The sequence below is a fragment of the Schistocerca gregaria genome, chromosome 11 (genome assembly GCF_023897955.1).
Source record: "Schistocerca gregaria isolate iqSchGreg1 chromosome 11, iqSchGreg1.2, whole genome shotgun sequence".
NCBI classification, from domain to species: Eukaryota; Metazoa; Arthropoda; class Insecta; order Orthoptera; family Acrididae; genus Schistocerca; species Schistocerca gregaria.
Genome location: NC_064930.1, coordinates 73,891,549 through 73,905,789, shown reverse-complemented (window position 1 = coordinate 73,905,789; position 14,241 = coordinate 73,891,549). Strand labels below are relative to the sequence as shown.

General features: G+C 46.9%; 1 protein-coding gene across 2 annotated transcripts in view; it reads left to right on the top strand.

Annotated features, from left to right (window-relative positions):
• LOC126295334 (alpha-mannosidase 2) overlaps positions 1–14,241 on the top strand; it is a 923,615-nt gene that overhangs the window by 436,028 nt on the left and 473,346 nt on the right. For both annotated transcript variants that reach the window (XM_049987803.1, XM_049987802.1), the window contains one exon: positions 6,122–6,214. In XM_049987803.1, coding sequence (XP_049843760.1) covers positions 6,122–6,214 — 93 coding nt within the window. The remainder of the gene's footprint in view (positions 1–6,121; positions 6,215–14,241) is intronic.

Genomic DNA, 14,241 nt, shown 5'->3' with positions numbered 1-14,241 from the left:
AAGAGCCAACGCCGTGTTACTAGGGGAGGCCGAAATGCACGCGTTGTAGCTCACGCAGGCTGGCGTGAGGAGGGAAGGACTATACTGACGTGAGATCTCGAACATGACAAGGAATTAGAATTCAGAAAGAGGACGTAATTAGTTTGATACTTAACTTTAATCCATTAATGATGAACGTCGCTCTTGACGGTGCATGACTCAATTCAGAAGACGTGGTAACTGAATATGGCGCTTTGCTAGGTCGTAGCAAATGACGTAGCTGAAGGCTATGCTAAACTGTCGTCCTTGCAAATGAGAGCGTATGTAGTCAGTGAACCATCGCTAGCAAAGTCGGCTGTACAACTGGGGCGAGTGCCAGGGAGTCTCTCTAGACCTGCCGTGTGGCGGCGCTCGGTCTGCAATCACTGATAGTGGAGACACGCGGGTCCGACGTATACTACCGGACCGCGGCCGATTTAAAGGCTGCCACCTAGCAAGTGTGGTGTCTGGCGGTGACATAACATTTTCTATCTACAATATGGTCTGAAAATGTATTTTTGTCGCCGGGCAGTGCGGCCGAGCGGTTCTAGGCGCTACAGTCTGCAACCGCGCGACCGTTACGGCCGCAGCTTCGAATCCTGCCTCGGGCATGGATGTGTATGATGTCCTTAGGTTAGTTAGGTTTAAGTAGTTGTAAGATCTAGGAGACTGATGACCTCAAATGTTAGGTCCCATAGTGCTCAGAGCCTCTATTTTTTAGCGTATGTAGACAGTGAACCATCGCTAGCATAATCGGCTGTACAACTGGGCCGTATGGAATCACGTAAGAACGCATGTTTCTTCAGAGCAAAGCAAGAAATTCTAAAACTAAATTAGGTTCAGCGAAATAAATTCACGAAAGGAGCTCTTGTAGCCTACCAGAGAGCTGAAGATTATGTTAAAAAAGTAACTTGACTACGAAAAATCTTCTCTTCTTTTGAAGTATTCACTTAAGTGGATGTAAGAAAAGTAGCTCGGTGCTGAGTACTGAAGAAGACGTCGGTAAAGATAGCCAATACGAAGAGATCCGTATACTGCATGACTCTTTGGCACAAATACGCAGACAGGTTCCTATTCCACAAACTCATTTTCGAGGAAAATGTTTTTAAAGGGAGAAGAAACGCGTAAAAAATTACCACAGCCATATAACGGCGATTCCATGCAGCAATGGTTATATGGAAAAAGTTTTGCGTCGCATTAATGTTTTATGTCTGTAGCTAGAAACAAATTAAGTGTCGGTATGGTAACAGCAGAATTACGCATTCGTTTTGCAACATGCAACCGCTTTCTCCAAAAAATTAAAGGTAATAAAAGCGTGTCGAGATCTGTTCCTGAGAATAACAAAATATAATTTTCAATATTTTGAAGTGCTTCATTGTCTTCTCCCTCAGACCTCATCCCAGCAAATCCTTTCGGCGGACATTGTTCCGTAGTTTTGTCGGTTTAATCTGACAACCCTAGGAGCTGTGTGTCTCCGTTTCCTAAGACCAATTGCTTCCTTCTTAACCCTTTTTTCGGGATAAAAGAAAGTAATGTAAAGTACGACAACCAACATTTGTCATTTTGGCAGGTTACGACCTTTGTAACCCCTGAAAGTTTGCGGAAAAGACTACATATCAGTGTATATATTCCTGAATTTCTTCTCGATTTGAAGGCTGCTTACAATTGAATTGTTATAACATACTAAGGCCAGTACATAAACGTTAGCGCTGCAGAAACAGATATACAACAGAAAGTGTTCGCTATTTTTTCCCCCATAAAAATTCTCAAAAATACAGTTAATTTAAATTTATTTTCCCATTATAAAATTCGCAAATACATACACTGTAGTAAATCACGTGAAGGCCACGAATGAACAATGGTTTGACGTTATTTTCGGTCTTTTAAACTTGTGTCACATATGAGTTCGTATGTCTGGGTAGATGAGGAGCAGGTTTCGTGGTGACAAACCAAACGTTTTGTCCAACGAATCATATTTCTCTTCGCTTGCATTTTTCAGTAGGAAAAAGTAAAGTAGCTTCCCTAAATAGCAAATAAAATTGATTTTATAACAATAGTTCCAAATTTTGTATACGAGACGAAGAAAGGAACTGGAAAGCGGACGAAGTTACAAACATCACTGGGATCTACACTCCTGGAAATGGAAAAAAGAACACATAGACACCGGTGTGTCAGACCCACCATACTTGCTCCGGACACTGCGAGAGGGCTGTACACGCACGGCACAGCGGACACACCAGGAACCGCGGTGTTGGCCGTCGAATGGCGCTAGCTGCGCAGCATTTGTGCACCGCCGCCGTCAGTGTCAGCCAGTTTGCCGTGGCGTACGGAGCTCCATCGTAGTCTTTAACACTGGTAGCAGGCCGCGACAGCGTGGACGTGAACCGTATGTGCATTTGACGGACTTTGAGCGAGGGCGTATAGTGGGCATGCGGGAGGCCGGGTGGACGTACCGCCGAATTGCTCAACACGTGGGGCGTGAGGTCTCCACAGTACATCGATGTTGTCGCCAGTGGTCGGCGGAAGGTGCACGTGCCCGTCGACCTGGGACCGGACCGCAGCGACACACGGATGCACGCCAAGACCGTAGGATCCTACGCAGTGCCGTAGGGGACCGCACCGCCACTTCCCAGCAAATTAGGGACACTGTTGCTCCTGGGGTATCGGCGAGGACCATTCGCAACCGTCTCCATGAAGCTGGGCTACGGTCCCGCACACCGTTAGGCCGTCTTCCGCTCACGCCCCAACATCGTGCAGCCCGCCTCCAGTGGTGTCGCGACAGGCGTGAATGGAGGGACAAATGGAGACGTGTCGTCTTCAGCGATGAGAGTCGCTTCTGCCTTGGTGCCAATGATGGTCGTATGCGTGTTTGGCGCCGTGCAGGTGAGCGCCACAATCAGGACTGCATACGACCGAGGCACACAGGGCCAACACCCGGCATCATGGTGTGGGGAGCGATCTCCTACACTGGCCGTACACCTCTGGTGATCGTCGAGGGGACACTGAATAGTGCACGGTACATCCAAACCGTCATCGAACCCATCGTTCTACCATTCCTAGACCGGCAAGGGAACTTGCTGTTCCACCACGACAATGCACGTCCGTATCCAGCATCTCTACGATCGTCTCCATGGGAGAATAGCAGCCTGCATTGCTGCGAAAGGTGGATATACACTGTACTAGTACCGTCATTGTGCATGCTCTGTTGCCTGTGTCTATGTGCCTGTGGTTCTGTCAGTGTGATCATGTGATGTATCTGACCCCAGGAATGTGTCAATAAAGTTTCCCCTTCCTGGGACAATGAATTCACGGTGTTCTTATTTCAGTTTCCAGGAGTGTATTATAATGGCCGCTAGAGCATCATAGGCCAGGCCGTTGACAATAGCGATTACACGCCGGAAACCGCAACGTGCGACTGAAATAAAGCCCAATATTTGAACACAAAGTGCTGCTAGCACTAGGAATGGCAGGCTGTTGATATGACTCCTGCACCAGCTCACCTCAGTGCGAAAAAGTGAATTTCCTCGTACACGGAAGCTAAATGTGCTGCACGCAGCAGACACTCTTAACAAAATTGTGGGCTGAGCTCACGCATGCACGCACAGTTAAACATTTCGTACCAGCTGTGGAAACCGGAAATTCCTAGGTGGAAGAAATTAGGCGCAGGGGCGATTCTTCGGGCCCGTTTGTTTATGCTTGTTTTAATTAATATCGTAGTCGCCACATGGGGAAGGGTGGCACATCCGGTACAGCGTTTGATTTTATCCATACTGGATGAGAGGTCGTGGTTGTGAATGTCAAATGTTAGAAAATATATCGGCTCAAGCACTTGTTTATAGTGTAAAATACTGATTGACGCGTTTCGGAAGTCAAGCTTCCATCATCAGAATAATAAAAAGTAAAAGAACCTGTTAAAACTCGCTAAAATGGAACATGCACCAGGCAATTTATAGTAAAATCAAAACATCGTGGCTACTTCCCTTGTTGCAGCCGTGTCTTCCAAGGTACATCTCCACATAGTCGTCAAAATATAAATAAAACTCTAAAATGGTGTCGCCTATGGTGTTCAACATCTAACCACATGGCTCTCTCCTCTATCGTCGTAAACCGCCCGTGCGTCTTCGTTGGTACCACACACCACGTAGCCAAACACGACACTGAAACGCGAGTGAGCTGACGCGCAAGTAAACAAGGAAGTCACAGAGATGTCTATACAAACAGATAACGTATACATGTTCCAAGGACCTCATGAAATGATGGTATCCTACCAATTGCTAAAAATGTAGTTACTGAAAGAAACCAGTGAAATGTTTGAAAAAGTTATTTGTATCACGAGTTAGCTGTTCATTCAGTGTGTTCTGATTATTCACGCTATGGATCGTGATTTCCAGCTGTTCTAGTAGTTTTTTGCCTTTGTCCTGTCTGTGTAAAATAACGAGATCCTGATCTATTCGCATTTTTAGTAATGGACATGATACCATCATTTCATGAGGTCCTTGGAACATGTATACTTTATCTGTTTGTATAGACATCTCTGTGACTTCCTTGTTTACTTGCGTGTCAGCTCACTCGCGTTTCAGTGTCGTGTTTGGCTACGTGGTGTGTGGTATCAACGAAGACGGTGCGACGCAGAGGGAAGTGTTCTACGTTCGAGCAAAGGCAGCTTGTCGTTTATCATCGCGCGAAGGGGAAAACCTGCAGGGAAATTGGCGCAATAGTGAACATGAAGAAAAGTACGGTTCACGACATAATTAAACGGTTCGAGAAAGAATGCCGATAGGAATTCCGTTGCAGTACAGGACGACGACGGACATTTTCACAGACAGATGAACGTGTAATTGTGCGAAAGGTACAACGGAGTCCGAAAATATCTGCCACACGAATTGCAAGTGAGGTGGAGGGAGATTTCTGTATAAAAGTTCATCCCGAAACCGCGCTGAGAGTATTACAACGATCGCAGTACCGTGGTCGAGTGGTACGGCGGAAGCCCTTCATAAATGCAGTCAACCAGGAGAAACGGATGCAGTTTGCGAGGGAATACGCCGAATACGATCAGGCTTGGTGGAATCGGGTGATATTTTGCGACGAATGTAAATTTACATTATGGCAAAGCGACGGGGAGGCAAACGAGTGGTGAAAGACCAATGAAGAGTTGATTTCCAGGTACCTCAAACCGACAGTAAAGTTTGGAGGTGGGAGCATCACGGTATGGTGATGCATGTCCGGCAATGGTGTGGGTGATTTGGTGTTCATTGATGATACGATGTACAAGGAAGCGTATTTGCATATACTGCGAGGGCATTTGAAGCAGAGTGCACGACATCTAGGTACTGCGGACAACTTTCATTTTTATCAGGATAATGACCCCAAGCATACCGCGCATGTTGTACAAATGTGGTTGCTCTTCAACTGCCCGAAAGTATTGCACCCCCCTCCCCAATCACCAGACCTTAACCCAATCGAACATTTGTGGGATAAATTGAAACGGAGCCTCCGCGCGGATAACATCTATACGAAGGAGACCTCGAAAGAGAAACTGAGCCAAGAATGGGCAAATATAGGCCCAGATTTCACAACAAAAAAACCTAGTGTAAAGTATGCCTAGTAGATTGGAGGAGGTATTGAAAATGAAAGGTGGATCCACAAGGTACTGACATTTTCGTCGTTCAAGTTATGAACGTCTATTGGACAGTGTCGAAATTCTTTTGTAGCAGCAGCGTGCGCAGTATGTTTCATTTTTGTTGTTAATTTTTCTGTTATTTATGTTTTGGAAAGGAAATAATACAATAATTCTTTTGTAATTAATGTTGTTACGCATACATATTGCTAATAAATAATTTTGGGTTTCATAGCCAGTGTTTCTCGAGCACTCATTGTGAAACTTCCCACTGTCCGAATACTTTTGCGACTGAGTGTATCTGTGCATTGCGATACGCACGCCTGTAGCTGCTTCTTCGGCGCTGGAGTGTAACACGGAAACGGGGTGGTAGGTAATCATTGAGTTTCTGCGGTACGATAGAATGTTAGGCGCCGCTGCCGCAGCACGTCCGCTCGCTTCGCCCTGTTCGTCGTGCTACAGCGTCCGTTGTTTTGTGTGTTGCAGCCCTACTGGATGAAGAGCCGCGAATACTGGGACGCCAACTTCGAGTCGCGCTACAAGGACAGGAAGGAGAAGTGGGCCGACATGCCGCTCAAGGTAAGGCCTTCTGCCGCCAGCGTCGTCCCAAAAGTAACTACATCTCTTGTTGTGGCCTGCAGTCTCGAGACTGGTATGATGCAGCTCTCCATGGCACTCTATCCTGTGCAGGCTTCTTCATCTCCCAGTACCTACTGCAGCCTACATCCTTCTGAATCTCCTTGGTGTATTCATCTCTTGGTCTCCCTCTACCATTTTTACCCTTCACGCTGCCCTCCAATACTAAATTGGTGATCCCTTGATGCCTCAGAACATGACCTACCAACCGATCCCTTCTTCTGGTCAAGTTGTGCCACAAACTCCTCTTCTCCCCAATCCTATTCAGTACCTCATTAGTTATATGATCTACCCACCTAATCTTCAGCATTCTTCTGTAGCACCACATTTCGAAAGCTTCTATTCTCTTCTTGTCCAAACTACTTATCGTCCATGTTTCACTCCCATTCATGGCCACAGTCCACACAAATACTTTCAGGAACGACTTCCTGACACTTAAATCTATACTCGATGATAACGAATTTCTCTTCTTCAGAAACGCTTCCTTGCCATTACCAGTCTACATTTTATATCCTCTCTACTTCGACCATCATCAGTTATTTTGCTCCCCAAATAGCAAAACTCCTTTACTACTTTAAGTGTGTCATTTCCTAATCTAATTCCCTCAGCATCACCTGATTTAAATGGACTACATTCCATTATCCTCGTTTTGCTTTTATTGGCGTTTATCTTACACCCTCCTTTCGAGCCACTGTCCATTCCGTTCAACTGCTCTTACAACTCCTTTGCTGTGTCTGACAGAATTACAATGTCATCGGCGAACCTCAAAAGTTTTGATTTCTTCTCCATGGATTTTAATACCTACTCCGAATTTTTTTTGTTTCCTTCACCGCTTGCTCAATATACAGATTGAATAACATCGGGGAGAGGCTACAACCCTGTCTCACTCCCTTCCCAACCACTGCTTCCCTTTCATGCCCCTCGACTCTTATAACTGCCATCTGGTTTCTGTACAAATTGTAAATAGCCTTTCGCTGCCTGTATTTTACCCCTGCCACCTTTAGAATTTGAAAGAGAGTATTCGAGTCAACATTCTCAAAAGCTTCCTCTAAGCCTACAAATGCTAGAAACGTAGGTTTGCCCTTCCTTAATCTAGCTTCTAAGATAAGTCGTAAGGTTAGTATTGCCTCACGTGTTCCAACATCTCTGCGAAATCCAAACTGATCTTCCGCAAGGTCCGCTTCAACCAGTTTTTCCATTCGTCTGTAAAGAATTCGCTTTAGCAACTGTGACTTATTAACTGATAGTTCAATGATTTTCACATCTGTCAGGAGCTGCTTTCTTTGGGATTGGAATTACTATATTGTCCTTGAAGTCTGTGGGTGTTTCACCTGTCTCATACATCCTGCTCACCAGATGGTAGAGTTTTGTGATGGCTGGCTCTCCCAAGGCTGTCAGTAGTTCTAATGGAATGTTATCTACTCCCTGGGCCTTGTTTCGACTCAAATCTTTCAGCGCTCTGTCAAACTCGTCACGCAGTATCGTATCTCCCATTTCATCTTCATCTACATCCTCATCCATTTCCATAATATTGTCCTCAAGTACATCGCCCTTGTATAGACCCTCTATATACTCCTTTCAGCTCTCTGCTTTCCCTTTTATGCTTAGCACTGGGTTTCCATCGAAGTTCAAAAAACAAGTACATGGACCTGTTTATTTCTACAATGGTTTACGTCAGTTTACAGCCGGAACATTTAGCTATTTTTCGACATAGTGAACATATCTGTCGATGCATTTTTGTATGCGCTGTGGCAGTTGTGCCGTGGCGGCGCTATTCCTGATCGATTCTCGATGGATGTCCTCCGAGTGGTGTTTCTTTCTGCGTTGCGGGGCGCCTCCTGGCGGAGGGTGACACCGTCTCTGCCCGGTGGTGTTGTTCGCGTGTTTCAGCGTGCTATGGCTAAGATTCTCTTCGTTGTTATGATTGTGTCGGAAACGCGGGCAAACCCCAGTGTTCGTGTTTCTCGGCATTCTGTGCGGTGATGTACCTTACTTAGTGTGTTTTTCTTGGCGTTCTATTGTGCCGTTGCAGAACTTCGTTTAACCTTTCCCCTCCTTACTCTTCTGCAGAGCGCCTTTGGATCCTGTGGCCTGTAATTTCGCTTGTGCCACGTTCCGGCGTTTTGGGGGATATGATTGGTTCAAATGGCTGTGAGCACTATGTGACCTAACTTCTGAGGTCATCAGTCGCCTAGAACTGAGAACTAATGAAACCTAACTAACTGAAGAACATCACACACATCCATGCCCGAGGCAGGATTCAAACCTGTACCGTAGCGGTCGCTCGGCTCCAGACTGTAGCGCCTAGAACCGCTCGGCCACTCCGGCCGCCTTTGGGGGATAATTGATTAAACTGTTTTGGACTTTATGGGATTCTGTGTGTTTGTCTGGGGTTTTTGCTGGCCCCAATTCCATGGTCGCAAGGCGGGTTTTCACTCCATTTTTGAAAAACTGTTTTAGATTTGTTGAACCGTTTAGGAAATAAAATTACTCTTACGTCATATGCGGACCACACTCTGCAAGTCTACCGGGTGAGGTGGCGCAGTGGTTGGCACACTGGACTCGCATTCGGGAGGACGACGGTTCAAACCCGCTTCGGGCCATTCTGATTTAGTATACCGTGATTTCCCTAAGTCGCTTGAGGCAATCGCCTTGACGGTTCCTTTGAAAGGGCACGGCCGACTTCCTTCCCTAATCCAGTGGTGAGACCACCTCGCTGTTTCGTCCCTTACTACCCCCTCCCCCCTCCTCCAACCAATTCGACCAACCAACCAATCTGGTAGTCTTTCAAGGAAAGTGGGATCGGAGCAGGAGATGAAGTACTTAAATATTGATAATAAAAACAACAGGTGTGGTGAAGTATCGACGAGCCGGCCGGAGTGGCCGAGCGGTTCTAGGCGCTACAGTCTGGAACCGAGCGACCGCTACGGTACAGGTTCGAATCCTGCCTCGGGCGTGGGTGTGTGTGATGTCCTTAAGTTAGTTAGGTTTAAGTAGTTCTAAGTTCTAGGGGACTGGTGACCACAGATGTTAAGTCCCATAGTACTCATAGCCACCTCAGAAGTTAAGTCCCATAGTGCTCAGAGCCATTTGAACGACTTGAAATATCAACGTCGCTACCCGTTTACTGGATGCTAGTCATTTTTGGCCCCACTTCCATACGCCTTTGTTGTTGCACGTTCTGGCGTAACTCTTCCCATTTGAAGGGTTCGTTGGTTTTTGTCATAGTTGTTGTGAATCCCAGGTTACGTTTGATTGGCTGATTTGGGGAGGGTCCAAACAGCGAGGTCATCGGTCCCATCGTATTACGGAAGGAATCAGCCCGGCATTTGCCTGAAACGATTTAGGGAAATCACGGGAAACCCAAATCAGGCTGGTTGGAAGCGGGTTTGAACCGTCGTCCTCTCGAATGCGAAAATGGTTCAGATGGATCTGAGCTCTATGGGACTTACCTTCTGAAGTCATCAGTCCCCTATAACTTACATCGACTTAAACCTAACTGACCTAAGCACACACACATCCATGCCCGAGGCAGGACTCGAACCTGCGATCGTAGCGGTCCAGACTGTAGCGCCTAGAACCGCTCGGCCACAGCGGCCGGCCCCGAATGCGAGTCCAGTGTGCTAACAACTGCGCCACTTCCTTCTGTGGCAGGTTACGCTCGAAGCCTGAAGATGACACCATGGTGCCGAAACTGGTGGCATGTGTTACAAAGGGAATAAACGACGTTGGATTCCAGGACAGTTGTTGGTTTTGTCATCATTCAAGTACAAGCTGTGTAATGTGAAACGGAGTGCGCTACAGATTGAAATTAGAAGTGTACAATGCACGGCTTGTTTAGAGGTACTGCAGGCCGGATTGGCCTAGCGGATCTAGGCGCTACAGTCTGGAACCGCGTGACCGCTACGGTCGCAGGTTCGAATCCTGCCTCGGTCATGGATGTGTGTGACGTTCTTAGGTTAGTTAGGTTTAATTAATTCTAAGTTCTAGGCCACTGGTGACCTCAGAAGTTAAGTCCGATAGTGCTCACAGCCATTTGAACCATTACTAAACAAAGTGTTGCCAAGTCGTGGCCGCAAGCTGACTGCGTTGGCTATGGGAAGCGCCGCAGCCACTTGGCGTTCCTGTGTGCCCTCAGAGCATTTCGCTCCCCCCCCCCCCCCTCCCCCCTCGCTAGGTTTATGAGGTAATTGAGCGGCCGCCATTTCCTTTAAATGGAGAACTTGGGCGCAGCAAGTCGCGAGCCGAGCCAACTCTGTCCGAGTTGTCCGCTAGTTGAGCTCCGCCGGGAAACCACATGCTGCCTCCCGCTCTCTCGCCGGCCAATTCGAGCCGTCGGCAGGAGGCGTAACCGCGGCTGGCTTCAGTTCCCGTACATGCCAGGGAGGTGCCTCTCCCAGAGCTACCTGTTTACGTGGGCCGTAATAGCAGCCGGGAATGTTGTCCTTCCATACGAATTGCAGCAACGTGTTCGGCAACTATTGCAGTATTGCAGAGCAGTATTTGTGGCAGTACGCTTTCGGGCCAGAGCGAGCTAGCTGGTGCTGTGGTTAGCACACTGGACGACGGTTCGAACCCGTCTCCGGCCATCCTGATTTAGGTTTTCATTTCCCTAAACCTTTTCACGCAAATGCTGCGATGGTTCCTTTGAAAGGGGACGGCCGATTTCGTTCCTAATCCTTGCCTGCCGCAGTGGCCGTGCGGTTCTAGGCGCTATAGTCTGGAGCCGAGTGACCGCTACGGTCGCAGGTTCGAATCCTGCCTCGGGCATGGATGTGTGTGATGTCCTTAGGTTAGTTAGGTTTAATTGGTTCTAAGTTCTACGCGACTGATGACCTCAGAAGTCGCATAGTGCTCAGAGCCTTCCCTAATCCGCGCTTGTGCTCCGTCTCTAGTGACCTCGTTATCGACGGGACGTCAAACATTAAGGTCAGGGGCGTTTACACGGGACTAACTATGGCCGCGAAATGAACGAAAGCGAGCTACCTAAGTGAGAACGGCTCTCCTTTACATTCCGCAAAGAAGAAGAAATTGCCGCAATGGTAACATTAGTTCCCGTCAAATCACCGAAGTTAAGCGCTGTCGGGCTGGGCTAGCACTTAGATGGGTGACCATCCGGTCTCCTGAGCGGGGTGCAGTCGGCCCTTGTGAGGCAAACTGAGGAGCTGCTTGACTGAGAAGTAGCGGCTCCGGTCTCGTAAACTGACACACGGTCGGGAGAGCGGTGTGCTGATCACATGACCCTCCATATCCGCATCCAGTGACGCCTGTGGGCTGAGGATGACACGGCGGCAGGTCGGTACCGTTCGGCCCTCCAAGGCCTTTTCTGGAGGAGTTTAGTTTTAAAGAGAAAAATTGCGCAGTAAAAGATAAATACGGCTTTGTGGAAGCATTCTCTTTCGAGTAACTGAACTGTTTGCGAATCTTTATCTCTTGAACTGGCATTGGATACACACCGCTGCCACACTGACGAAACACGACTTTGAATATACCGTTTAAAACTAATTCGTCCGTCTGGCTAGACCAGTACCAATATGACCGACTGTTTACCACTTACAATCACACTACAGATCATGGTAAAGTTTTGGTACTGATAATTCATATTGACGGTTCGATGGACCTCCTTAAAGTGACGCCCACGAACACGGAAACACACATCACGAAGCTTCAGAAAGTTTTGAATTTAAGGGGTGGGGGTGGGGTGCTGCTAAGTCCTTGGCTTCATAAAGAAGAAATACTGCTACAGCTTTGGAAAAAAAAAAAATATTTACTCAACATATCCCTCCATAAGCCCGACACATCTAGGACACTACAAATAACCTGTAGGCTGTGCAACTACAACTAAAAAAACTTGTCTATAATTCGAAGGACAATCAAACAATTTACATATTGTAAAATAGTCGATATTGAAATTGAGTGAAAGCCCAAATGCGCCATAGCTATTTATTATGTTTTCACTGTATGACGATCCATTTCATAACAATGTGTGCGAAATCTTATGGGACTTAACTGCTAAGGTCATCAGTCCCTAAGCTTACTCACTGCTTAACGTAAATTACCCAAAGGACAGAGACACACAGCCATGCCCGAGGGAGGACTCGAACCTCCGCCGGGACCAGCCGCACAGTCCATGACTGCAGCGCCCTAGACCGCTCGGCTAATCCCGCGCGGCGTCCGTTTTCATAAATCTTTGTTGGTTCATGGGCGGTTCCTTAGAAAAGTAAAACAAAGCCTCAGACCCGTTGCATACCCCGGAGGTCTGTCTTGAGGCCATATCTGCATTGACGCGCATTATTTATAAAAAATGGTGATGAATTTTACAGTTACGAAATGTAAGTATTTGAGTTTGAACGAAAAAAAAAAATAGGGTGACGAAGGCGAAATTGGAATTCCTTACACTGCACTGGATTACACAATATATTACGCTGCCGATTCCTCTATATCTCCAATATAGCTTTGACACTCTCACTGTATGAATACAGCCCCTTGGAAAACGTCAAATCCCATTTTTTTTTCCATTTTTATCAAGAGCATCGTGTGTTTCACTACGGAGCAGAAAGCAGCCTGAGCCATTTTCATACTGCGTATTAACGGAGCAAGGGAAGTGGAATGAAATGAAATGAGCGTACGGGATTGTGGGCCGGGAGTACCCCATTCGGGGAAGTTCTGCCGCCGAGGGGAAGTACGCCACACTCGGCGACTTGCGCGTCCGAGATGGGGATGAAATGGTGCTGTGGACAACACAGCACCCAGTCCGTCAGCGGAGAAAATCTTCTGTCCCAGCCGGGAGTCGAACCGGCGCCCCTTGGCGCAGCATTCCGCCGCGCGCTGACCACTCACCTAACGGGGGCGGACAAGGACAGCGCATAGCTTAAAGTTAGATACTGTGCGAATTAGTGAAGTTCGGTACAAGGATGCACAGGACTTCTGGTCTGGTGAATACACGGTTATAAATACCAAGTCTGATAGTTGTAATGCAGGAGTGGATTTAATACTGAATCAGAAAATAGGAACGCGGATAAGCTGCCGCCGACAGCATAGTGAATGCGTTGTTACAGCCAAGATAGTCACTAATCCCGCACCCACCACAGTAGCACAAACTTATATGCTAGCTACCGCCGCAGATGAGCAGAAAATTGAGAAAATGTATGATACGATAAAAGAAATTATTCAGATTATTAAGGGAGATGAATATTTAATAGTCATGGGGGACCGGAGTTCCATAGTAGGAATAGGTAGAGGTGGAAAAGTAGTAGGTGAATATCGACTGGAGGAAAGGGATTATAGAGGAAGTCGCGTGATGGAATGTTGGACAGAGCGTACTTCATTCACAGCTAATACTTGGTTTAAAAATCATAAAAGAAGGCTGTATTCGTGGAAGAGGCCGGGAAACACTGGAAGGTTTCAGATAGATTATATAATGGTAAGACAGATATTTAGGAACGAGGTTTTAATTTGTAAGGCGTTGCAGGCGCAGATGTGGACTCTGACCACAATCTATTGGTTATGAACTGTAGATTAAGACTGAAGAAACTGCAGAAAGGCAGGGATTTAAGGAGGTGGGACCTGGATAAACTGAAACAACGAGAGGCTGTAGAAGGTTTCAGGGGGAGGATTAGTGAACAATTGACCAGAACAGGGGAACGGAATACAGTAGAGAGTAGAAGAAGAATGGGTACGTTTCTAGCATTCGTAGACTTAGAGACAGCTTTTGACAATGTTCACTGGACTACTCTCTTTCAAATTCTGAAGGTAGTAGGCATCAAATACAGGGCGCGAAAGGCTATTTACACTTAATACAGAAAGCAAGTCGAGGGGCATGAAAGGGAAGCAGTGGTTGGGAAGGGAGTGAGACAGGGTTGTAGCCTCTCCCCGATGCTATTCAATCTGTATATTGAGCAAGCAGTAAAGGAAACAAAAGAAAAATTCGGAGTAGGTATTAAAGTTCATGGGGAAGAAATAAAAACTTT